Source organism: Brachyhypopomus gauderio, chromosome 17 (assembly GCF_052324685.1).
Source record: "Brachyhypopomus gauderio isolate BG-103 chromosome 17, BGAUD_0.2, whole genome shotgun sequence".
NCBI classification, from domain to species: domain Eukaryota; kingdom Metazoa; phylum Chordata; class Actinopteri; order Gymnotiformes; family Hypopomidae; genus Brachyhypopomus; species Brachyhypopomus gauderio.
Window position 1 is genome coordinate 17,987,622 of NC_135227.1, and position 26,977 is coordinate 18,014,598.

The 26,977-nt window shown below is 41.2% G+C and overlaps 1 protein-coding gene and 2 long non-coding RNA genes across 3 annotated transcripts in view; 2 read left to right on the forward strand and 1 right to left on the reverse strand.

Moving 5' to 3' along the window:
• tmem26a (transmembrane protein 26a) lies at positions 1–26,141 on the forward strand. The gene is made up of 6 exons (XM_076977588.1): positions 1–283; positions 780–870; positions 1,305–1,385; positions 2,872–3,080; positions 14,235–14,314; positions 24,040–26,141. The coding sequence occupies exons 1-6, from the start codon at positions 93–95 to the stop codon at positions 24,336–24,338; spliced, it is 951 nt and encodes a 316-aa protein (XP_076833703.1). The 5' UTR covers positions 1–92; the 3' UTR covers positions 24,339–26,141.
• Positions 3,271–13,259, forward strand: LOC143480105 (uncharacterized). Its single transcript, XR_013121779.1, has 5 exons — positions 3,271–4,453; positions 8,503–8,697; positions 9,685–9,753; positions 10,378–10,445; positions 10,766–13,259. It is a non-coding gene; the product is annotated as an uncharacterized LOC143480105 (long non-coding RNA).
• LOC143480106 (uncharacterized) overlaps positions 16,037–26,977 on the reverse strand; it is a 14,003-nt gene continuing 3,062 nt past the window's right edge. The window contains exon 2 of the long non-coding RNA XR_013121780.1: positions 16,037–17,386. This is a non-coding gene — a long non-coding RNA (uncharacterized LOC143480106). The remainder of the gene's footprint in view (positions 17,387–26,977) is intronic.

Consider the following 26,977-nt stretch of genomic DNA (forward strand, 5'->3'; position numbering starts at 1 on the left):
TGGTGGGAGGATTCACAAATGTTCAACTGGATCACTAAACACTGCAAAACCAGATTACGCACACAAACTGCGGGGTTTCGCTCACGGGCAACATGTTTCTGTTTAAATTTGTATGCGCGGTTATAACTAGATCCCTATTCATTCTCGTCTCTTTAATTGGGGTCTGGAGAGTTACCCAGGTGAAAAATGAGAACTTGTACTGGTTATTAACATTTCTGTATGTCCCGCTTGTCGTGGAAATGATCATAACTTTAAGAAGAAGAAAAGGTCAAGATTATAAATGGTAAGTTGCATGATTTTTCACGTCATTTATTAGGCTACTTAGACCGTGGTCAGAAACGCCAGACTTTTCTTCTCTTTCACATTTTAAACGAATATTATGAAGTTCTTCTAAGTTCTGCTAAAAAAACTTTTGCTTTTCTGGATTTTCCTCCCCCCTCGTCTACATCCTGCTACTATTGTTGGGGTTCTGTGTGTGTGTGTGTGTGTGTGTGTGTGTATGTGTGTGTGTGTCTGTGTGTGTGTCTGTGTCTGTGTGTGCATGTGAAATCAGCTTTACATTTCTGACTTTGTAAGCTGTCCTTAGGGAAGCTTGAATACCCAGTTTTATTCTTGCATTTGTTTATTTGTTCTAAGTATTTTTCTTTCTTTCTCTCCCCTCCCTGTATGTGTGTGTGTGTGTGTGTGTGTGTGTGTGTGTGTGTGTGTGTGTGTGTGTGTGTGTGTGTGTGCGCGTGTGTGTGTGCGTGTGTGTGTGTGTGTGTGTGTGTGTCCCTAAGGTTTTCTCCAGCCATCCTTTTTTTTCTCATCAGTATTATTCCATCCATCTGGATTCTGCAATTACATCAAAGCAAGCCCAGTGATCTACAGGTTCCCATGAATGCCCACAAACACACACACACACACACACACACACACATACATATATATATACAGTAGAGAACCCACACTGGAGAGTAGAGAAATCACACACCGACACACACACACACACACACACACATTAGAGTAGAGGACTCACAGTACAAACACTCTCACACTGTAGAGGCAAAAGCAGAAAAAAACACTCTTTAAAAATAAAACTCCTTAAAGTTACAGTGAAGTCGGGGGTTGACTGAGGGTGTGTCCTGCCAGGCAAAAGCTCACACAGCCACAAGCTTCAGCTTGTCTGTAGTCCACAGATACAGCTGCGCTGTAGCACACAGGCTGCGCTGTAGCACACAGGCTGCGCTGCTGGCATTACGAGTTCATGAAGGAGAGCTCTCCAAAACCTGATCCATCATGCTTGGCCTTTTCTCTGATCTTAGTGCAAGAAGCTGGACTCATGGGAGAACATTGTGAGCATGGTGGAGACCTTTAACCGCACACGGGGGAACCATACGCTGAAGGTTTGTTTTAACTCACGCCCTCACTTAGCAGACGTCACCTTCACTCAGATCACCTTTGGAAGTATGCTGTGTGTTTAAAATCATACATTTTTATTCCAACTTTATTTAAGCAAATAAGCTTCCCATAAGTGTACTGACAGTCACACAACTTAAAGTCAGACAAAACATTTATCCTTTTATATGCGTCACTTCTGTGATGTGTCTGAGAAATCAAGCAACCTCGGTGGAAAAACGTCATTTATTCACACGCAACACAAACGTACACAGGTAATTAGCATCCACAGCACATGGAAACATGGCACTTGAAATAATAAAGAGCGGGAAAAGAAACACACACACCTGCACGAAACGAGCAACAAACACTAACCGAACCAATGGGTTTAAGAACACTAAGACGTAAACCCGCTAACAAGCAACAGAACAAGGACCAGCTGCAGCACATAATGATGTGATAGGCAGATAGGCACACAAAGGCCAAACACAACAACCACAGTGACCACATGTGGCCAGCCGCACCACGTGAATTATTTGGGGGGTGGAGATGGGGCTGGAGTCATGGTGCCATTAGTTCTACATGAAGAACGAATGGTCTACATCTGCCAGACCATGTTCAGCCTGTGCACTTAAACAGTACCAGGAAATGTTGTTAGGTCCATGGTGCCTAACCTATGAAAAAAGATGAGAGACTGAGGGACGAGGAGTAGCTAGAGATAGAGGATGAGAGGATGAGGAGGTATCTGAAAATGCTGCACTACTTGTGTCTATGTTGGTTTCTACAATAATGTTACTACCTTATTACAGTAATCACCAGTCTTTACAGAAGTGAGATGAGAAAGGCAGTATGTAATAGAAATTATACATGTAGCATTTTAATGTGACGATCCTCATTTGGGATAAAAGGTCATTGTTTTGAAATCACTTTGTTAACATATAAAAGGGTCTTTTGAGGAGACCAGGTTATCTTTTATGTCCTGGATCAACTTTAATCAGCCTGGTTTGGGTTCCCAGGGCTCTCCTGCAGGACCCTGGCACAGCAGAGCTGTGTGTGGCGGGGGATCTAGTCTCCTATTCTCCTGATGATGGGGCTTTTCTCTGTACGCATACCTGCTGGAGCGGCATGCAGAGGAGTCCGTGATCATCTGTTTTTGCTGAGTCGCTGCCCTGTGTTTTCTCATTGCAGGGGGAGTGGAATACTGCAGAGTCACTGTTTTTGATAATGACTGTGTCCTGGTTGATTCATGTGTGTGTGGATCTCTCCAGCTGTGTTGAGGGACCGGGGAGCTGTTCTTTATTGCCAACATTAAAACTTGTGTGTGTGTGTGTGTGTGTGCGCGCGCGTGTGTGTGCGCGTGTGTGTGTGTGTGCGTGTGTGTGTGCGCGTGTGTGTGTGTGTGCGTGCGTGCGTATGTGTGCGTGCGTGCGTGTGTGTGTGTGCGTGCGTGTGTGTGTGTGCGCGTGTGTGTGTGTGTGTGTGCGTGTCTTGCAGGGCGTTGAGCATCTGCTCTCTTCTGTGTGTGCCAATGACTGGATACTCGCTCTTCATCAAGTCCTACTCATCCTCCTCATTATTGGAAAATGGTTCCTCCCTCTGGGGGGTGGGGTCACGCGTGACGAGCTGTCACAGTTGCTCCTGATCTTTGTTGGCACTGCAGCAGACATTCTGGAATTCACCAGTGAAACACTCTCTGATGTGAAGTGAGTACTTCCACAAAACGCTTATGTGCAACTTCCTAAGATGAGCTGTATTGCTATTTGTCATCCAATCCTGCTTCCGTCCTGCATGGTTATGTTCAGAGAAGATGATTTCTAGAGAATCTGATGATTTCCAGAAAATCTGAATAGGCTTTTTTCTATTTTTCTCTTCAGTCTTTTGAGGTTCGATGGATGATTCTTGGACTGTTGAATCATTAGATGCTTTGTTTTGCCATAGATCTAAAAGTAGAGGGCGAATATATAATTGTCCCCTGTATTTCCAGTGAGACCAGATAGTAAAACTAGGAGACTTCCATACTGGCTTATCTGTCAAGCCAACGTTTCCCAAGTTAATCAGAAACTACATTATTTACATAAGCGTCTTTTTCATAGATTGTTCTCATCTTCAAGTTCTTGTACATTTTAGCCATTCAATCCAGAGTATTAATGGATCTCCCCATAGATTTTGTAATGTTTTGTAATGACCCTGGGTGTCTAAATATTTGTTTGTTTGTCCAGTTTTAAATCATCATTCTTCAGGAAAATTCATTTGACATGAAAAACTAATTTTTTATCTGGCTAAAAATGGGGGGGAAATCCCATAACAAGCTGTGTGGATACATTGATCTGAGTCGTGTTCCCTGTTTTTAATCCGGACCATGATCACATGGTTGGTGAGACAGTGTTGACGTGGCTACTGTGATTTACCTGTATCAGGTGACCCCTGGTCCAGGGAGAATGGTGATGCCAGTCTAACCTGCGCATGGGCCTATCCTCAGCATCACACAGCCAAACAGCTTCCAGAGCAGGGACAGGGCGTGTCAGTGTGTGTGTGTGTGTGTGTGTAGGTGTGTATGTACAGAGACCTTAAGCCACAGCTAGTGCTGGGTGTGCACGTGTGTGTGTGTGTATGTGTGATTTACAGAGACCTTAACCCACAGCTAGTGTATATCCACAAGGACAAAATTCCTGAATACATACCTCCTCTACAGGGACACTGGGCTTACAAGGACGATATTGGTGTCCCTATAAATCCTGCACGTTTAAAAGTGTTTTACAAAGACTAAAATAAATGTAACTTGGTAAAAGTTGACTGAATCTTTAGGTACATTTGTTATCTAAATTTTACAGTAGTTAGATATTACAAATTATAACGGGGTCCATGGTTCATTGGTTATTTAAAAAGTGTCCTTTTAAACCTCATACCAGTTTTGTGTATGAGTTTGTGTATCCTTGGAGACTTGATCTGGAATGGCGGTCTCGTACACTTTCGCGGCAAAATGTGTATACATTCCCGCCAACTGGAGAATACGTAATTATAGCGGGAGTTACAGACCACGACGTTCCACAGGAGTTCTTATCAAGGAGTTCAGCAGGTAGGTATTTTTTTTCTTTAATAAAATCTTTATAGGCATCCTTTTGGAAAATTAGGGAAAAAAGGCTGTGGAGGAAAAAAAATAAAATATTATATTATATATAATAGTATACAAATATCGTATTTTTTGTCCTAGGTAACTAGCTGTATGCTAATATTAGTCATAAGCTTAAGGGCAAAACTAGACTGCAGTAAAACCAACCAATTCCACTCTGGTTTGACATATTTTATTTTAAATATTCAACCATTAATCAAGAATGAATAAATTATGTTTTTTGTTATTTCTATCAACTAGCGCAGGGCTATACATACATGGGCTATCACTGACACTAGCTAGCATTACTTATTCATGCTAGCTAAGCTAACGTAATCAGTGTTCTATTAGCACAGAGCTAGCTCCTCAACAAAAATACATTTTAAAAGATCAAATGCAGTGATATGTGCAGCATGGAATATAGAAAACGACATGTAATTTAATCGCAATTTACAGAAATAATTACTTTAGCTTATTGTCTACAGTGTTTGCTGTGCAGTTAGCCGTTGTGCTTAATTCCGACTCCCGGGCAGAATCCAACTCCCATCATATGCATGCGCATAAATACGCTACAGATGATATTTGCGCTATCCGTTATTTATATGCATAAATAAGGGCTTTTTAATATTATTTAATTTAAGTTTTAATTATCGACAGTAACGTGCTATACCGAAGTTCACCTTTTATGGATGTGTAAGCTATTCCATATGAAGCACATTGAAGTCTACATTCAACAAGGCTCATTTTAAATAGGCGAGTATATAGTGATGCCAAAATTATACAAATATCATCTGTAGCGTCTTTATGCGCGTGCAAACGAGGGGAGGAATTTGGCACAACACCGTTTCCATTAATCGGAAAAGGCTAGTGGTAGGGATGTTGAACCAGGCATAGCCTGCGTATCTGCGCTAGCAGCTTGAAACAACCGAAATGTGATTCTTGGTAAAACGGTTGAAATCTTTAACGTGGAATAAGTTTTAATAAGTAAGGCAATCTTTAAAAATACCGAAAGGTACGCACGGACAGCAGGTGGTTTTAATACTGCAGGCAAGCTTCATCCTGAGGTAAACTTGTGGCTAATTTTAGCAAACATCTAAACATGTAGATTAACTAGTTGCAAACACGGACATAATCGGTTGCTTATATTGTCTATTTTCATACATTGCGTCCGTTTATGTATTTAAAATTAATTTATATTTATTGGCCAGACTGCGGCCAGGGTTTGCTTCCTGGTGCGTTTTGTTTTAATCGTGCGCACGTTTTCATTCATTCATTTGCAAACCCTACTGGCCTAAGCGCATACATTGCAGATACAAGGAGAGAGGCAGTAACAGTTCCCTGAAACTGTATATACTTTGATTGTTTAGATTTATGCTACAATGAACAGAGATACGTTTATTAGGTCTTATTTGCTTATGCGTCATGAGGACATTGTAGCTTCCCTTGCACAGCGGGGAATCACAATCAGTAAACGGCATCTGAAGCGAATTCTAAGCCTTTTAATGAACATTTATGACGAATTTTAATGTTGCTTTGTGTTTCAGGTTTGAATAGGCTACTTTAAATGCTTGAAATTGTAACTACTTCGTTTCACAACAAATATATGTCTAACTGAACAGTTCTCCTGTATTAGGTTAACAAATACGAGCCTCTTGTAATTCCAGGACGAAACATGAGAGAACGTGAAGACGTTCAGATTGGGCGTTTTGAAAATAAACAACCATTAAACAATGTGATTAAAAGCGAATTATTTCGAATTATTTCGAGTATATGTATAAATGTTTAACTTATTTAAGGCGTCCACACGACGCCGGAGGTTTTTAAAAACGGAGGTTTTTGTCTCCGTTTTCAAAAATATCTCCGTCCACACGATCAGCGTTTTCAAAAATATCTACATCCACACGACGCCGGAGGTTTTTAAAAACGGAGGTTTTTGTGTCCGTTTTCAAAAATATCTACGTCCACACGACGCCGGAGGTTTTTAAAAACGGAGGTTTTTAGCCTCCCGTCCACACGAAAACGGCGTTTTCGGTCACCGAAAACGGAGGTTTTTGAAAACGCCTTCCAAGGTGGAGACTTTTGAAAACTCCGGTCTCGGCGTATTCGTGTGGACGGGGAAAACGCATGTTTAGGAAAACGCTGACGTCACATAGTGAGTCTGCGCATGTCTTTTTTTTTTGTTTACATTCGCTCAGCTTGTTCAGCATGGATACGCAGCTGATACGCAGCCGTGAAACGCTGCAATTAACATGCCAGCCCAGTAGAGGGCGATCGTACTTCCCACAGAATGACATCAAAACACTTGAAGAATCAAATTAAAGCAAATATATTTGTATAACGCTTTTCACAACACACGTTATCCCAAAGCGCTTTACAGGATTTACAAAGTTAACAATAATGTAGCGTGTAGTGCGGATGATTGATTCAGGGAACGAGCCATTTTGAATACTTGCTTTCTTTATTAGAAAGCAGCCCTGTTTCAACACAACGGGTAATGCTTGTGAACTCGGACTTACACATACATTGAATGGGTGCGGGGTATCGAATGAGTACGAACACACGGGGGTGGTAGGTTTGACAAGCACATTAAAAACACTCATACATACATCGATTAGAAGCTTACATTGTACAGACACATTCATCACATAGCACTTTATCACAAGCACATTACAGACATTATAACACTAAACTTAGCGACCAAATATGACACGAAAGGGATTATGGGAACGATTTGAAAAAACTGAACGCAGCGCATTTAGGCACCTCCGCTGTGTTATGTAATGCGAAAGTAACATTAAATTAAACTGTACACATGTTAATAATCCGCCAATTGCAGTGACAACGAAAGCAATCACGGAGCTGTCCATGCTGAACAAGCTGAACGAATGTAAACAAAAAAAGACATGCGCAGAATCCCTATGTGACGTCAGCGTTTTCCTAAACATGCGTTTTCCTCGTCCACACGACAACGCCGAGACCGGAGTTTTCAAAAGTCTCCACCTTGGAAGGCGTTTTCAAAAACCTCCGTTTTCGTGTGGACGGGAGGCTAAAACGGAGACAAAAACCTCCGTTTTTAAAAACCTCCGGTGTCGTGTGGACGGAGATATTTTTGAAAACGGAGACAAAAACCTCCGTTTTTAAAAACCTCCGGCGTCGTGTGGACGGGAGGCTAAAACGGAGACAAAAACCTCCGTTTTTAAAAACCTCCGGCGTCGTGTGGACGGGGCCTAAGTTTATCGTGCTGGGAAATATTGAACTGGACCTTGAAAGTGACGTACAGGTGCTTTAATTCCACCTTATAAAGGTGTATGAACCCTGCAAACATAACTTTGTTCATTGCGCTGAGGCGCGGCGCGCGAAGTTACAAAATTCGAGAGGTGCACGACAGCGCGCTAGACCCTCGCGCACGGGCAGAGCCACAGCATAAGCAAATAAGACCTAATAAACGTATCTCTGTTCATTGTGGCATACATCTAAACAATCAAAGTATATACAGTTTCAGGGAACTGTTACTGCCTCTCTCCTTGTATCTGCAATGTATGCGCTTAGGCCAGTAGGGTTTGCAAATGAATGAATGAAAACGTGCGCACGATTAAAACAAAACGTGCGCACGATTAACAATTCGTGCGTACGTTTTGTTTTAATCGTGCGCACGATTAACGAGTTTAATTAAAACGTGCGCACGATTAAAACAAAACGTGCGCACGAATTGTTAATCGTGCGCACGAATTAATAAATCGTGAGCACGAATTACAGAAAACGTGCGCTCGAATGGTAAAACGTTCCCTCGTTTAATTTTTATTTTTTACCCATGTCCCCTCCCGGGCTCGGTAGCTAATAACAGGAAAATGTGCTGACTCTTTGAGGGAAAGAGACAACACATACATGTACTATTTTAAACACAATGGAGAAATTGTTTGGTGAGCACATGGATTTATAAAGCATTTTGGTCTTTTAACTGAACCTTAGATGTATGTTTGTAATAATTTTGTTATTTATATTTTTTCTTTTAACAGCATTGATGCCACTACTGATGATGGGTCCCTTGGACTGTCAATGACAGTGTTAATCCCAATTCAAAAATGAAAAAAATAGTACTAAATGATACACCACACTTATGTTTGTTTGCAATAAATGATATCAAGAGAGGTGAGGAGATAACATATGACTATGGAGGAGACAACCTCACATGGCGCACCACTCATTCCACGGTGAGAAAATAACTGGGGTTGTGTGTTGATCTAAAATGAGAATGCTTTATTTTGAGATTGAGGCCAATACAGTGTGATTTTTGTGATTTTTCCTGGTTAACCATACCTGATTCAGAAGAATTTAACAGTCAGGCTTAATTGGTGTTGAGAAAATCGCCAAAGCGTATTTTTATTTATAGTGTATTTGGGGGAAAGGGATCTTGCTATGTGTGTAATTGTTTTGACTCAAACCATGGCTCGTTTATAATGGTTTATAAAGGCTTAATGGGAAAGGTGAAAAGTATTCAGCAGTATTAGTTTGTATATGAGTAGATGCAACCGATGAGTGGTCTATGAGGATATGATTGGATTTGTAGTGACTGAATAAGGTGGCATTTTGTGTCAGCTGTTTCATGTAAGAATCCAGTTTCAGAATCATATTCTGAAAAAATGCCACCACTTAAACCGCAATTAAAAGAAGGTTATTTATTTCTAGATAAACAATGACCATGCATTGGCTTGAGTTTGCGTTGTGTCATTTGTATTATGCTATGGCTTGGGTGTAAAAACACATGTTATTAAGAACAAGGTTTGGTTGTTGAGGGCTTAATAGGAATTGTGAAACATTTTTAGCAGCATTATAGTTTGTATATGTGTTTGTGTAAAACATTTTGAGTTGATGTGACCAATGACTGGTTTGTGAGGACATGATTGGAATAAGATTTGGAAACCTGATTTTTACATGGAACATCCCACACAAACTGCCACCACTTTCAGTCCTTACAAACCCAATAATATCCTTACAAACCATTAATCTGGTCCCATCTACTCATACACATACTACAATACTGCTGAAGACTTTTCACTTTTCCCATTAAGTCGTCACAAACTAAAGCTTGTTCTTATAAACCAGCCATGGGGTGAGTCAAATTCAGTTTCTGCTTTTTGCAACGGTCAACATGGTGTGGTTAGTGAATTCGCAATTGAAAGAAGGTTATTTCTTTCTAGATAAACAATGACCATGCATTGGCTTCAGGAACTGCAACACGTCATGACTGTCCCCAGTCAGATATGCCGGTAAATACATCTTTTCTACTTTGCAGTTCATTCCTATGCGAGTTGAGATTGTTTTTTGCACTCCGTGCTTACTGGTGTATGAATGTCAACATGGTGTAGTGAAACCAGTAATCATTCCCAAACGTGGGATTCGCTGAGGATAGATTCAGAGATCCCAATGATTTTTAAACCATTTCTTCTTGGGTAGTGTCTCTGTACCAACATCTCTTATTATTTAGGAATGAGTTTGCGTTGTGTCATTTGTATTATGCTATGGCTTGGGTGTAAAAACACATGTTATTAAGAACAAGGTTTGGTTGTTGAGGGCTTAATAGGAATTGTGAAACATTTTTAGCAGCATTATAGTTTGTATATGTGTTTGTGTAAAACATTTTGAGTTGATGCGACCAATGACTGGTTTGTGAGGACATGATTGGAATAAGATTTGGAAACCTGATTTTTACATGGAACATCCCACACAAACTGCCACCACTTTCAGTCCTTACAAACCCAATAATGTCCAGTGGACTGGACTTAGATGTAAATGTAAGTTTTGTTGCATATTTATTTAATAAATTTAGATATGCCTGTTTATGATGAAGTGGAGATTCTCAGATTGTCTTTGTTATTTAATTCTTTCTTTAGTGTGTTCTGGTGTCTGGCATCATTCTTGTCTGGTCAAAACCTCTTATGATCAGAGACCAGAATCATCGGTACGTTTCATTCTGTTTCCCAAATTCACATTTCCTAATTAAACTGTCACCCCAAAGTTTACAAACTCCTCTAACAGTCAGCTGTGTCGAGGAAAATTGTTACACTGCAGCTGTTGACACTTTTTTTGTGCAATAGTAATCATAAATCAAACAATGTTGTACTGAGGTTTCAGAGCAGTTGAATGAACTAATGTCTAGTACTAAGTTATGGGCTAATGGGCTTTGAAAACAAAAAAGACTGATAAGCAAAAAAGGTGGAATTGCTAAATATATAGTTCAGTCATTGTTTTACTGCTTAAGTTATTGATTCTGTTTGCCAGGATGTACCTGAATCGAGTGAGGACAATTCTGTTTCTTCTGGGGATGAATTCGTACCAGACTCGGAGGATGATACTGATTGTTCAGAGATGGAACATGAAAACAATACATCAGATGTGGAGCATGAGATTGTTTCTACTGAGAAAACCACATCAGATAAAACCACCAAGGACCCAAAGGAAGATAACTCTGTGGACCTAGGTGAAATGTACAATGTTTCCTTGACCCAAATTTCTGAAAATCTACATTTCAAGGAGGCATGTGCACAACTGAAAACACCACAAGATCATTCAAGCACCAAAAATTACTGTTTTGTCTGTAAAAAGCCACAATCCAAACTTGCCCGACATTTGAAAGTACACGAACATAATGAATCAGAAGTTGCCAAAGTCCTTTCCCTTCCTAAAGGCTCAAAAGAGCGGAAAATAATGCTGGAAAAGCTCAGAAACAAAGGCAATTTCCAACATAATAGTGCTGTATTATCTCAGGGAATGGGATCGTTAAAGGTGAAAAGGAAGTCACAAACTAAGGGACACTCAAAAACATATGAGTTCTGCATGTATTGCAATGGCATGTTTGTCAGGAAGGAACTATGGAGACATGCAAGGAGATGTCATTACAAGTGTGACTCAGATGAGCAGGCTCATGGCAAGAGGCGAATCCTTGGATTAGGTGCTGCTTGCACTGCAATGAGACATAACATATCAGAAGGAGTTTGGAAACTGTTTAGAAACATGAATCAGGATGAAGTAACAGCAGTTGTGAGAAATGACTACTGCATATTACAGTTAGCCCAGTCTTTGTTTAGTAAGCATGGCCATGATACAACTAAACGTGAATATATCGGACAAAAACTCGGAGAACTAAGAAGATTAGTTATTACTCTTCGCAACAAAGCATCAATTCATAATTTGGAAGAAGCAGTAAAACCAGCCAATTTTGAAAAAGTGATTTTATCTGTCAAAGAAACAGCAGGATATGATCTGGAGAATAACACAGTTCACCAAGCCTTGCACTTAAACTTGGGCACTCTTTGCACAAAGTGTGTGATATTGTTCACTGTAGAGCCTTGATGTCAGAGGACAATGAAAAGAAGAAATCGGCTAAAGCATTTGAGAAGCTTCTTGCATCAAATTGGGCAGAAAACGTATCCGTCCGTGCCCTGACAACATTGCAGGAAAGTAAATTTAATAAACCCTCAACAATTCCACTGACTGAGGATGTGCAAAAATTGCACCGACACCTTGCGGACAAGGCACGGCATGCTATCAGTGAATTCAGTAAAAGTCCGTCACCAAATTTGTACGCTGAGCTAGCCAAGGTCACATTAACACAAGTGATCTTGTTCAACAGAAGGCGATACATACACTGCTCAAAAAAATAAATGGAACACTTAAACAACACAATATAACTCCAAGTCAACCACACTTCTGTGAAACCAACCTGTTCAGTTAGGAAGCAACACTGATTGTGAATCAATTTCACCTGCTCTTGTGCAAATGGAATAGACAACAGGTAGAAATGAGAGGCAATTAACAAGACCCCCCTATAAAGGAGTGGTTCTGCAGGTGGGGACCACAGACCACTTCTCAGTACCTATGCTTTCTGGCTGATGTTTTGGTCACTTTTGAATGTTGGTGGTCCTTTCACACTCGTGGTAGCATGAGACGGACTCTACAACCCACACAAGTGGCTCAGGTAGTGCAGCTCATTCAGGATGGCACATCAATGTGAACTGTGGCAAGAAGGTTTGCTGTGTCTGTCAGCGTAGTGTCCAGAGGCTGGAAGCGCTACCAGGAGACAGGCCAGTACACCAGGAGACGTGGAGGAGGCCATAGGAGGGCAACAACCCAGCAGCAGGACTGCTACCTCCGCCTTTGTGCAAGAAGGAACAGGAGGAGCACTGCCAGAGCCCTGCAAAATGACCTCCAGCAGGCCACAAATGTGCATGTGTCTGCACAAACGGTTAGAAACCGACTCCATGAGGATGGTATGAGGGCCCGACGTCCACAGATGGGGGTTGTGCTCACAGCCCAACACCGTGCAGGACGCTTTGCATTTGCCAGAGAACACCAGGATTGGCAAATTTGCCACTGGCACCTTGTGCTCTTCACAGATGAAAGCAGGTTCACACTGAGCACGTGACAGAGTCTGGAGATGCAGTGGAGAGCGATCTGCTGCCTGCAACATCCTTCAGCAAGACCGGTTTGGCAGTGGGTCAGTAATGGTGTGGGGTGGCATTTCTTTGAAGGGCCGCACAGCCCTCCATGTGCCAGAGGTAGCCTGACTGCCATTAGGTACCGAGATGAGACCCTCAGATCCCTTGTGAGACCATATGCTGGTGCGGTTGGCCCTGGGTTCCTCCTAATGCAGGACAATGCTAGACCTCATGTGGCTGGAGTGTGTCAGCAGTTCCTGCAAGATGAAGGCATTGAAGCTATGGACTGGCCTGCCCGTTCCCCAGACCTGAATCCGTTTGAGCACATCTGGGACATGTCTCGCTCCATTTTTATATATATATATATATATATATATATATATATATATATATATATATATATATATATATATATATATATATATATATAATGTATGTATTTGTATATTATACACATACAAATAGCTTTTACATTAGCAATTCATCAGAATGTTCTTTACACTTTAATTATTGTTTACAGTTCCTGATCTTCATGTAGTGAGTATGCTCTAATGAATTGGCTAATCAGTTTTTTTAATTGTGGTTTATTGATGGATAAACCTATGAGATGTTTTTCTTCCTCTCATCTGTGTTGTATTTATGGTTTTAAAAGATTTTTTGTGCTGTGTACAATTTTACCATTTTGTAAACTCAGCATACCCATGTTTGCAATAAAAACATAAGTTAACAGGATTTCCTGATTTAATATCGGCAATGAAATGTAACTTTTATATAGCACTGAATTGAGTAAAGCTGAAACAGGTTAGCTTGGAGTTCCTTGTTTGTTTGTCCTTTTGTGCCTTTATTGTTCCCATAAGACAGTGTCTGATCATGTTTGTGTGTTGTATATATGGTTTGTGCTGGCAAACCACGTGAGTCCTAATTAACACTCTTTGTGTCATGTCTCTTTAAGGTTGTTAAATGTCAGGCATATGATATTTCCATGGTATAAAGCTAAAAACAGTGATATTAAGTTGGATGTATCTCTAGCAGGGCTAAATAATTCATTTGGAGTTACTTGCACATTGGTAGTGTAAGTGGAAAGTGCTGTCCCTGTAACCCAGGTGCTGAATCAGGTGTTCCCATAATCCACAGTTACCTGCATGTGTATGTATGTGTGAGTGTGTGTGTGTGTGTGTTACAGGGACCTTCATTCTAAGCTGGAATATACCATCCTGGGTGCATGTGTATGTGTGAGTGTGTGTGTGTATGTTACAGACACCTTCACTCATAACTGGAGTATATCATCCTGTGTGTGTGTGTGTGTGTTACAGACACCTTCACTCAAAGCTGGAGTATATCATCTTGGGTGTGTGGACGTGGAGCATGTTGCAGTTCCCTCTCCACCTGGCAGGTGAGGCTCCATCCTCCATCCAACGGATACAAACTCATCCACCCCTACACTCACTTACCCCTGTGGGCCCGACACTCATCTACCCCTGTGGGCCTTTAACTCATCTACCCCTGTGGGCCCTAAATTCATCTACCCCTGCTTAAACCTCAGACTGAGTAATATTATCTATAATAATAATATCACTTTCTTAAATGGTTTACAAAGTTCTTTACAAAGAATACAATGAATAGAAGAATAATGGAGCCTCTCGTATCCTGACATGTGAGAAGGGGATCATCACCTGAGGAAGGGATCTGACAAAATGAAAAAGAAAATAAAATTAAATGCAAACTGGATTCCAAAAAAGTTGGGACACTAAACAAATTGTTAATAAAATGATGTGGAGATGGCAAATGTCAATATTTTATTCGTAATAGAACATAGATGACAGATCAAAAGTTTAATCTGAGTAAATGTTACATTTTAAAGGAATAATATGTTGATTCAAAATTTCACAGTGTCAACACATACCAAAAAAGTTGGGACAAGTGGCTGGAAAAAGGAAATTGAGCAGATAACGAAGAGTTGGAAGACCAATTAACACTAATTAGGTCAATTGACAACATGATTGGGTATAAAAAGAGCTTCTCAGAGTGTCAGTGTCTCTGAAGCCAAGATGGTAAGAGGATCACCAATTCCACCATTGTTGCGCAGAAAGATAGTGCAGCAATACCAGAATGGTGTTACCCAGCATAAAATAGCAAAGACTTTTAAGTTATCATCATCAACCGTACATAACATCATCAAAAGATTCAGAGAGTATGGAACAGTCGCTGTGCGTAAGGGTCAAGGCTGTAAAACTCTAATGGATGCTCAAACAGGAATGCCACTGTCAAGGAAATAACAGAATGTGCTCAGGAATACTTCCAGAAAGCATTGTCAGTGAACACAATCCACCTTGCCATCCGCGGTTGCCAGCTGAAACTCTACAGTGCAAAGAGGAAGCTCAGACCTTTACACTGGGTCAGGGGTCATTTAAAATGGAGTGTGGGGAAATGGAAGACTGTTCTGTGATCAGATGAGTCACGATTTGAAGTTCTTTATGGAACACTGGGACACCATGTCATCCGGACCAGAGAGGACAAGCATAACCCAAGTTATCAACGCTCCATTCAGAAGCCTGCATCACTGATGGTATGGGGTTGCATGAGTGCTTGTGGCATGGGCAGCTTGCATATTATCTGCATTTTTCAACAAGATAATACCAGACCACATTCTGCAGCAATCACACCATCATGGCTATGTAGGAGAAGGATCCAGGTACTGAAATGTCCAGCCTGCAGTCCAGATCTTTCACCTATAGAGAACATTTGGTGCATCATAAAGAGGAAGGTGTGACAAAGAAGGCCCAAGACGATTGAATAGTTAGAGGCCTGTATTATAATAAATAATAATAATAAACTTTATTTGTATAGCACCTTTCATACATACATGCAACTCAAAGTGCTTTACAGAATAAATTTTAAAAAGAAACATTAAAAGGAGGCAAAGATAAAAAGACAGGAAAATATTAAGAAATTAAAGATAAATCAATCAATCAATCAATCAAATTTTATTTATATAGCGCTTTTTACAACAGTTGTTGTCACAAAGCAGCTTTACAAGTGCCGAGTCCTAGCCCCCAGTGAGCAAGCCAAGGGCGACAGTGGCAAGGAAAAACTCCCTAGTTTTTGCATGAGGAAGAAACCTTGAGAGGAACCTAGACTCAGGGGGGGAGCCCATCCTCCTCTGGCCGACACCGGTCACCATGACAACAACAACAATATAGACAGAATGTAGACAGAATGTAAAAGATGCAATAATGTCCATTTAGATCGAAATAGATGTAATAATGTCCATCATGGTGTAGGCATCCGGTTAGGCAGGAGGTGGCCGGCCAGGATGGATCGCTTGTCTCTCCTCATCTCATTATACCTCAAGCAGGCGGGCAGCCATGTGGAGAAATGAAACAGGGAAAATTAGCTCTGTATGAGGACATATACAGGACAGGTAAAATTATAAACATTTCTGGAGTGTGGCAGCAACTCCGGCACTAAGTTAAATTATTACAGCCTAGATAAAAAGGAAACAAAACAATAAAATAATGTAATAAAGTAAATAAGATGGAACAGATTTAGGGTTGCTTAACTAAAGCTAAAAGCAGATCTAAAAAGGAAGGTTTTGAGACTCTTCTTAAAGCTGTGCAGGGATGAAATGCCTCTGAGCTCTTCAGGAAGAGAGTTCCAGAGCTTTGGGCCATAGTGGCTAAACAGACCCTCCAGAAAGTCGCGATGTTGCGATTTGCAACTTCAATGCAACTTCAAGCAAACCCCGCGAATTCAGGGCGGTGTTGCAACTTCAGCCAATCACCGCAACTTTCCCGCAAATTTGACCAATCACTGATGTCGTCTTGATGTGACGTCGACAAACTCCCGCCTTACTTCCGTATATACGTTCAAGAGGAGCAGACTGAAAGCAGCATGAGCGACGAAAATAACGGCAAAAAGATTGGGAAAAGCAGTATCCCGGTAAACTACATGAAAGCGGGGATACACTGTCCAGATCCGACCCGCGAATTGATTGTCTATGGCCCCCTGGATGATATTTAATTACTATTAGAACCAGCCCGCAGGCCACAGCCGCCCGATGGTGTTTTGCACGCACAAACACTACATTCCCCACAATGCAACGGTAGCCCGCGAAGTCACTGCAGCTCACGCAAGCGGCGAGGGTCTGAGATAAAGTTTATAAGTTTAAACTTTAAACTGAGATAAAGTTTAAAGTCTGAGATAAAGTTTATAAGTTTAAACTTTAAACTGAGATAAAGTTTAAAGTCAGAGATAAAGTTTATTTATCTCTGATCCATATCTAGTTCGCTCTGGCGCCAACCACTGGGGATTGATCTCGATATAATACTTAATTTGTGTCCATTTTACAGGCCGCCCGGTAACAACTTACGTTCGCCGTCAACTTACGTTCGCCGTCAACAATTAATGTTCGCCACCCCCTCCAGGTTCAAATCTCACTTCAAGCGATCTTGAAAAGTTGGCAACCCTGAATAAATAGGTAAATAGATAATTAAAATGGACTACTAAATAGAGGAAACCATACAACATTTACTCCCTATTGTAATATACTCACAAAAAAGCAAAAACACACCGCAACTTCCATCGCAATTTTTTTGAAAAACACCCGCAACATCAAACATTTTAGCCCGCAACAATCACAAAAAAGGCCCGCGAAATCCTGGTGGGACTGGCTAAAAGCCCCCTCGCCAATCGGCTTTTAGGAATCACCAGTAGATTACTGTTTGAAGACCCGAGAGATCTGACTGGAACATATCTAACCATCATTTCACTGAGGTAAAGAGGAGCAAGACAATGAAAGACATTTAAAAACCATCACTAGAACCTTAAAATCTATTCTAAAGCTGACAGGTAACCAGTGCAGTGAGTGGAGTGCAGGTGTAATATGATCTCTCTTTCTCCTGCGGGTCAGAACCCTTGCATTCTGAACTTGCTGTAGGTGAGAAATAGAGCTCTTTGGAAGAGCAGATAGAACAGCGTTACAATAATCTAGCCTTGATGTGATAAATGCATGGACAAGTTTTTCACTGTCAGCAGGAGAGAGCATATATCAGACCTTAGAGATGTTTCAGAGGTGAAAATAAGCTGTGTTGCATGGTAGTCATGGTGTGTGATTTGAAGCTGAGCTCATTATCAAAGGTGATGCCCAGGTTCTTAACACATTGTCTGGCATTCAGATTCATTTGATCCAGATTCATTTAAATAAGTTTGGACATCATTCCTTTGTGAATCACCAAGAACAAGAACCTCTGTCTTCTCTTTATTTAATTGCAGAAAATTGTCAGATATCCATGTCTGTATATCATCTATGCAGTCAAACAGTGAGCAAATAGATTTTAGGGCTTTAGGTTCTAGAGAAATATAAAGTTGAGTGTCATCTGCATATTGATGATAACTAATACCATGTTTATTAATGATATGTGATAACGGAAGCATATATAGGTTGAATAGTAACGGCCCAAGAATTGATCCTTGGGGGACGCCACAAGTTATTTTTTGACATGTGGAGGAAGAGGTACCTAATGCTACATAGTAATCACACCCAGTTAGATCTTAGATCTAAACCAGTCTAAGATTAAGCCACTAAGGCCTACCCAGCTCTGTAGTCGATCAATTCATGATCAACAGTGTCAAAAGCGGTGCTTAAATCTAGCAGAAAAAGGACTGAGTTTGCCTGCATCCTTATTCAATCTCAAGTCATTTACTCCCTTAACTAGGGCTGTTTCAGTGCTGTGGAGAGCCCTGAAACCAACTGAAAAGTGTCATTTATTTGATTTACTTTGACATAATCATTCAACTGGATTGACACAACTTTTCAATAATTTTGTTAAGAAAGGAAAGGTTAGATATAGGTCAATAATTGTTGAGAATTACGGGATCAAGATTTCTGTTCTTTAATAGTGGTTTAACCATTGCAGTTTTTAAAATGTTAGGGAATTCTCCTAATTGCAGAGACTTATTAACAATCATTAGAACTTCATTAACTAATGAGTTCAGAACCTGCTTGAGAAAGCATGTTGGTAAAGGGTCCAGTTCACATGTAGAGGATTTTAGTGATGAAATCACATCAAGTTACCATGTCAACTTCTTGGAAATAAGACATATTAAAGTTAGGCTGAGTAACTGATATAAGGGTTGATAGTCTATTAGTGCTTGTTGCTATGTTCTGCCTTATATTAGTAATCTTGTCCCTAAAAAATATAGCAAACTTCTCACATTTATTCACTGAAATAGTTTCAGGGAAGACACAGGAGGTGGGGTTGACTAGCTGATCTATACTTCTGAACAGGGCAGCTGGGTTATTATTAGATGAATCGATTAAGGTAGAGAAATAGTTTTTCCTTGCTGATTTCATTTCACTGTTGTAATTCTGCAATGTTGTTTTATAAATATCAAAAATTACTTGCAATTTTGACCTTCGCCAGCGTCTCTCAGCCTGCCTACAATCTTGCCTAAATTTTACAATAGATGGAGTGTTTCTCCAGGGCATCTTAATTCTACCAGAGATAATTTTAGTTACCTTTGGTGCCACAGCATCAATATGGTTCCTAACTTTGTGTGTGAATGTTTTAACTAACTCATTCCCATTTTCTGAGAGAGGAGGGAGGGACTGTATCATGTCTGTGAAGGCCACGGCACTGCCAGCACTGAGATAACACTTGGTTATTGTGCGCTTTTCACTGAGTGTTCTAGATAATGACATACTGAAAAATACACCAAAATGGTCAGAGATTGCAAGATCAGTATTTTCAGTATTATTAACCTCTATGCGTTTAGAAATTATCAAATCTAAAATGTGGCCGTGCTTATGAGTTGGGCTTGATACATGCTGTATGAGATCAAAAGAGTTAAGCATCCTCATGAATTCTGAAGTGATTGGATTTGTGGATATATCCACATGAATATTAAAATCCCCAGCAATTAAAACATAATCAAAATCAATTAAAATCCTAGAAAGCATTTCTGCAAAATCTTCAAGAAAATCTGTATGTAGTCTGGGAGGATGATAGATAACAATCATAAGAACTGAATAAGTAGTTGAGTTGTACTGCCAGATATTCAAACGTAGGATGTTCCCTTAATGAGATCTGCTTACAGTGAAATGCTTTATGGTAAAAACATGCAACACCACCACCTCTCTTATTTACTCTAGAGCCATTCAAATAGTTAAAGTTGGGAGGCGAAGCTTCATTTAGCACTAATGGTCCATTGCTATCAAGCCAAGTCTGTTAGAAAAAGAAAGTCCAGACAATAATCTTCAATTAATTTAGCTATTATAAAAGACTTGTTTGTGAGTGAGCGGACATTTAGTAAGGAGACTTTGAAGACTTGATGTGTTTGATCAGCATAGCTTACATCACTTGTGCATTTCACTGGGATCAAATTTTGTTTGTTACAATATTTTGTACTACTATGTTTTCTTCTGATTACATTTTTATTTCGATTCTGAGAGCCATGCCACCGCCTATTTAAAAGAACTGGAATGTAGCACTGACTAGGAGCATGGGTTCCAGTGTGTCAGAGAATTCACCGAGTGTGCAGGAGAAGTAGGTGAGTTCCTACAAGACTGCAGACTGTAGTGTTGCAGAACCTCTTCAATCTCCTGGAGTTTACCTCTGAGACTGTGGACAGATTCTCTGACAGGAGACGGTGAGCTCCTGTGACTGACATTACTGACATTACTGCTGGCGGTTGGGTGCAACTTCCACATGTGAGTGATTCCATACATTAGATTATCCACAAGCATTTGAGTCCCAGCCTTGTTCAGGTGAAGCTGATCAGGTTTAAAAGCTCAGGATGTTGGAATTGTCCAAAAGATGTTGAAATTGTCAATGAACTTTACCTTCCGATGTGCACAGGCTGTAGTGAGCCAGCTGTTTAGATCCAGCAGTCTGGTAAAGTAACCACTGCCTCGACGTGCAGTTGGTATCGGTCCAGAAATGAACACTTCACACCGGGAATACTCCAGAATGTCGAGCAGATCGTTAAAATCCTGTTTCAGAATCTCAGACTGTTGTTTGTAAACATCGCAAGAGCCGATATGTACAATCAGTATTTCCGTAGCTGGAAAGATACGCAATATGTGTGGAATCATGGGTATCACTTCACAGACAGTAACACGAGGAAAGCAAAAGGCCTTAATACCGTTGCTCCATACATCTCTGATGACTTGAGTCCCCAATCAGCAAAGTTATTAGACATGAATGGGAGAGCATTCCTATTTCTAAACTAAACAGAAACTGGTCTCCTCTGTCCCCAGATGTCTGTTGAGTGTTGTAAGAAGATCTTTTCCCTTAAAATGATACATTCTCTCAGCTTAAACTTTTGATCTGTGCTTTGTGTTCTATTCTGAATAAAATATTAGATGTTGGCACCTCCACATCATTGCATTCAGTTTTTATTCACAATTTGTTTAGTATCCCAACTTTTTTGGAATCCGGTTTGTAATTTAAACAATACAGAAAAAAATAATTCAACATATCCTATTTAAATATAAATAAATATATTAATTAAACAGTCCCAAAACAAACAACTAAACAGTCATGGCTCGGTGGTAGGGAACTGGTCTTGTGACCGGAGGGTTGTGGGTTCGAGTCCCAGACCTGAGGCCATGACAGAGGTGCCCTTGAGCAAGGCACTTAATCCCAACGGCTCCCCGGGCTCTGGGCTAGGGCTGCCCACCGCTCTGGGCACGTGTGATCCACAGCCCCTAGTAATCACTAGTGTGTGTGTGTGTTCTAACTGCACAGATGGGTTAAAAGCGGAGGACAAATTTCGATTGCGGTGAAAAAATCACAGTTGACAAAATATGGCACATTTTACACATTTAATAAACCTAAATAAAACACGAATACCTTTAAATTATGAATGAAGTTTAAAGACTACATTTAAAATCACATTTAAGTTTAAAAACCACATTTCTGTCCACAAAAGAAGTGCCCAGTTAAAAGAAGTGCCCAGTAAAAAGATAATGGTGCAGTCACGCTTGATGTCATACTCCAAGGTCTTTTACGTTCATTTCCAGTCCATGAACTATCAGTGGGAACACTCACTATCCCAAAACACCCACCCAACAGCCAAATGGTCATAAGTTTCATACTGAGAGAAGATTGATATCCTCATGGGGATTGAGGGAAGACTGTGTTGTTATAGCTGTTGGGGTTGTGATCCTCTTACCTCACCATACTGACGTTCCAGTTAATCTGGGGAAATATTCATTGGAAACCCTCTAAGTATCAGACCAGCACTTTAGTTAACAGACTGCCCTGGAGGTTAGACCCGAGGGGCCCTTCTTGGGCTGATCAGCGAGAAAAGAAAGAAAGACTGTCTAAAACGTCTCACAGACTGTTAATAATGGTGAATGTGTTTTTATCTCTGAGTGTTTGAGCCCAGTGTTCCCCAGATTAACTGCGGCTGTGTTCTCTGCTTTGAATGGACGTTTGAGTCGGAAAAAGCACCAATCAACTCTCTGGTGTTCCAAAACCAGAGAAAAGGAATATCCTAACTTAGTGAAGCTACCTGCCACACTCTACACATGAAGCAGTCAGGAAAGGCATTGTGGATAAAGAGGATTTTTCACTAGCCATTCTAAACATTTTCCTGATGATACACACATGCATACGCACACATTTGCCCACACACATTTTTCAGTGTGGTCTGACATTAAACCCCAAACAGATCTATCTGCTATCTTTACTCTGTTAAAACAGAATCGTTTTAATTGTGAGGTTTGTTCTCTTCTTCATCTTCCACACTCATCTTCCACAATCGTTCTTCTCCCCATCCATTAAAGAGAAAGACATCATTCATTCATATAAGTTAATTGAACTAAAGTATGGCAGATGGACCACTGCAGATAAGTGTGTGTGTGTGTGTGACTTGGCTCTTACTGTTATCATGCATGTTAGTGTTGGCTTGTACACTCCCCTTAAGAATGGCAAAAGAGACTGTCTGTCTCTCTCTGAGAAAGAGGAATCTAGTGTGCTGTCTGTATGCATTTCTGGCGTCGCCAGAGAGAAAATACATCTGGGAAACGGGTGTGAGTCACGACGTTTCTTCCTGGAATTACATACAACGTTTCTTCATAGTGGAAAGTGGCAGGGTGTACATTTACATATCCATTTACATCCTAGTTGTAAATGATGTGTGAGACCTGGCACACTGAAGCATGTTTTATTAGCAAGTAAGGTCAGTTTGCCACAGGGACAATATACATGAAGAAATACTGAGGTGCTTAGCTGTGTTAGACTGGAGACAGGAAATGAGTAATGTATATAACAAAATAAAAGCCCCACGATGCACTACGCCAAAGACTGGACATTAAGCGGATAGTGTTAGCAACTCTGTTTGAGGATGCAATTCACAAAGCTTTTGAAAGAGGTGAAGGACACACACCTAGTGGTGTAAAGAAAAGGTGTATATAAAGCCAGTAGATAGAGGCACTAGTCAAGTCTGCCACATCTCTGCATGTTGTTTGGTTTTACAGGCTGTTAACTAAGGGGAGCTGTGAAGAAAGAGGTTGAAAGAGCCAGTCAGTGGTTGTGTATAAGGAGAGCCCAGGCCATTATACAGATGGAATTGGTGATTGTTTCAGGTACATGGAGGACTTGGTAAGTGAGAAGACTGTTGTGTCGTGTCTAATATGGTAGATCCATATTGAAACTGTTGGTGCTGCATATGCATTAATATTGCCCGTGAAGCTGGCTGTGACCTTGGTAACCAGGGTGTAGTAATGTCCTGTGTTGGGGAATGCTGGCATAATTCATATGGATCTGGCAGCACTCAGTACACATGAAGAGGGGCAGGAGGGGCTGATACGGATTTTACAGGTTAGGAAGTCGTTGGATGCATGGGGACAGTGCAGAGGGTAAATACAGGAAGATTAGGTTAATAACGCTCAAGCAAGGGGAGATGCCCACCTGATGACTCCAGAGAAAGGCGAACGATGTTGGGATTGCTAGTGTGAGGTGAGGGGGCGCTGTGTGAAACTCTAATGGTTGGGCACAGGATATTTGAGACCTTATGTTGTGGTGGTTATGTTGGTGTGTTTGTGTGAGAGAGTGTACATGGCTGTTTGTGATCATATCCTGTGTGTGTGTGTTTGCATGTGTCACCTCTCAGTGGTGACCTCCAGACCTGGGGAGCCCTGCGAGGCTGAGGGAGAAGTTGTCCACAAGAAGTCCCTACTGGCAAGACACAGCACAGATATATGGAACATCGTGGAGAGCCTTTTCATCCAGGACGGACCCTTCCTCGTCGTACGGCTCACCGTCATCATCTACTTCAAAATCTTCCACCAGATGCTGGTGTTCTTCACCATTAAGAACCTCCTGGTGGTCATTCTCAACCTCTACAGAGTCGTGGTCATCTGCCAGGACTTCAAACCTTCCTCCTCCTCACCTTCGTTTACTTCACCTTGATGGCGTGAAAGAGGGAGAAATTCTAATCCAGGTTTTTTTGTCTACTCTTAGGGTAGACATCTTACTCTTAGATGATTTGCATCATCTAATTATCAAGCCATTAGAGCACAGCTTTATTAGTTAGGAAACAGGGACCTGGTTGCAAATGGAAATACCAGAGAAATATTCATCCATGACTGTCTCTGGTATTTCTAACACCACCCACACCCTATGCCCGTGTGTCTTAAAAGCACTCAATCTCAATGAAAACAAATGTTACTCTCTAGCAACATTTGACACATTGTAGTGTCATTGCGGTTTGATTGCTGTTACAGCAGGGTTAACATTAGGGTGACCAAACGTCCGTATTTCCCGGGACATGTCCGTATTTCACGTCCTGTCCCGGGCGTCCCGGGATATTTTTTTAAACTGTGGAAATGTCCTGGTTTTTAAATTACGTTAATCGGGCCATTAATTCTACAGGCACTAGGACCCTGAGCACGGCGCTGTATGACACGGAATCCCTGAGCCTCATCATACTCAACTGGCGGAGAACCAACAACTTACGTTCGCCACCCCCCCCCAGCTCGACAACTTACGTTTGCCACCCCAACGCTCGACAACTTACGTTCGCCACCCCCCTGGGTCCTGGTTTTCCCAAACAAAAATATGGTCACCCTAGTTAACATACGACTGCTTTTCTACAGAACTCTCAAGAAAACGGCACAAACTCAGACCCAAACAACCCTCGGCGTAACGTGCTACGGGCTGATTACAGTTTATTCCAGCTCATTTGTCTGGATTTTTCACTTGGTGTTTTGTAGATTTAACACATTCCAAACAGCAGTGGAGGGAGGTCACCCACACTGCACACACCCTAGAGTTAGACCCTGTGCTAACGCGGCTGACTTAGCCCCCGTGGTAACGCGGCTGACTTAGCCCCCGTGCTAACGCGGCTGACTTAGCCCCCGTGGTAACGCGGCTGACTTAGCCCCCGTGCTAACGCGGCTGACTTAGCAAGAGCGTGATCCCCTCAAGGTGAGATGAGAGAGGCTGTGGAACATCAGGGCGGCTGGGACACTGCTTTACAGACTCATGTTTGACCTGGTCGTATTAGAGGAAGATCTTTGGAGTTTGGAACTTTTTTCTATGTTTTGTTCATTCAGACAAAAATAAAACATTTACAGTGTTTTTGGTCTGTACTATTCTGTCATTTTTAAGTAGTGTTTGTGTTGATGCCCTGTTAAGCACTGAACTTATGTAACTGGTTAAGCCCCCCACCCCCACCCCCACCCCCATTGAACATGGTTAACTCCCTCACATATGACCTGGTCTGATAACAGATTGTGAGTGTGTGTGTTTGGCCCCTGTTCAGAGATCAGTTATATTGTGTGAACGGCAGCCAACACAATTACGTCATATTAGCTTTCACCTCTCTCCCTTCACCCTGCATGACTGTAAACACTGACCATATGTTTGTATACGCAATGTGTTTATCAATGGTCTGTCGTCTTCTTTGTTTCTGCGCACACACACACACACACACACATATGTACACACTCTTCTGTTAGCACTTACTACCCTTGTTGTGGTAGGACAATGCTACAGCAACATGTCCACAAGAGTGCATGACCACGATCAAAACCGGAGACGGAGACACACCTCCGGAGACACACCTCACAGCCTGGTGGTTGGGTGGAGTGTTGTGTGTGGTGGGTATTTCTATGTTCCCTCTGTTGGTCCCCTAAGCAAGACCCTCAGTTGTTTGAATTGTACTTGGTCACAATTGTAAGTTATTTTGAATAAATGTGTCTGCCAAACTCAGTAACCCTGCGTCACTGACTTCCTGGATGTGTTGTGTATGGGGTGTGGATGTGTTCTTGAGCAGTGTGTATTTAGTGGTGGGTTGGGTTACGTGTGTGTGTGTGTGTGGTGTTCGGTTGGTGTGTGATATTTGATCAGAGACTGTGTGTAGTTGGCCTAGGTTTGGTGTGTTGGGTTCCATGCACGTGGAGTGGGGCAACTTTGCTAAGCCATTGTGTCTGATTCTTGCTGATTTAAAAGCTGGAACACTCACTATATTTAGCCCTGTACTGACAGAGTGACCGAAACACGATGAATGATTCGTCCCACTCCTGACACACAGATGAATGACTCCTCCCACTCAGACACACACAGATGAATGACTCCTCCCACTCAGACGCACAGCCATAGCAAACTCCAATTCTAGAGGGAGATCCCTGTTCAGAGGAAACAGTAACTACTGAAGAGATGTTTCTGGCTTCTGTTTAAAACATGTCCAGCAGACAAAAAATGTATTGCCATTTTAAAAATATTCAGGCTATTTTTTTTTTTACACTTTTTCTCTTTTTACTTGCCTGGGATTAAAATAATTTAAAAAGATGTTTGGTATTTTTTTTTTTGTATATTTGGTTTTTGACAACTTTTGAAACTACCAATTTTTTAAAAAACAACTTTGGTTTTATTGAGTTTAACAGAAATGTATTTTTAAAAATCACATAACTGCTGATAAATGCTGATAAGCATTAATTTCTTAAATCCAGCAGGGAGGTCCTTCGTGTTTATGACTGACTATGCTGGTCTGGAGCACATCCTATGACCCTTGACCCTACTCCAACAGGCCAGGAAGCCGAATAGTC

Excerpts from the sequence above, each read along its gene's own strand:
- tmem26a (XM_076977588.1), top strand. The coding sequence starts at position 93 with ATGTTTCTGTTTAAATTTGTATGCGCGGTTATAACTAGATCCCTATTC. Across the intron at positions 871-1,304 it reads GCAAGCCCAGTGATCTACAG|TGCAAGAAGCTGGACTCATG; the intron begins GTTCCCATGAAT and ends CTCTGATCTTAG. Across the intron at positions 1,386-2,871 it reads GGGGGAACCATACGCTGAAG|GGCGTTGAGCATCTGCTCTC; the intron begins GTTTGTTTTAAC and ends CGTGTCTTGCAG.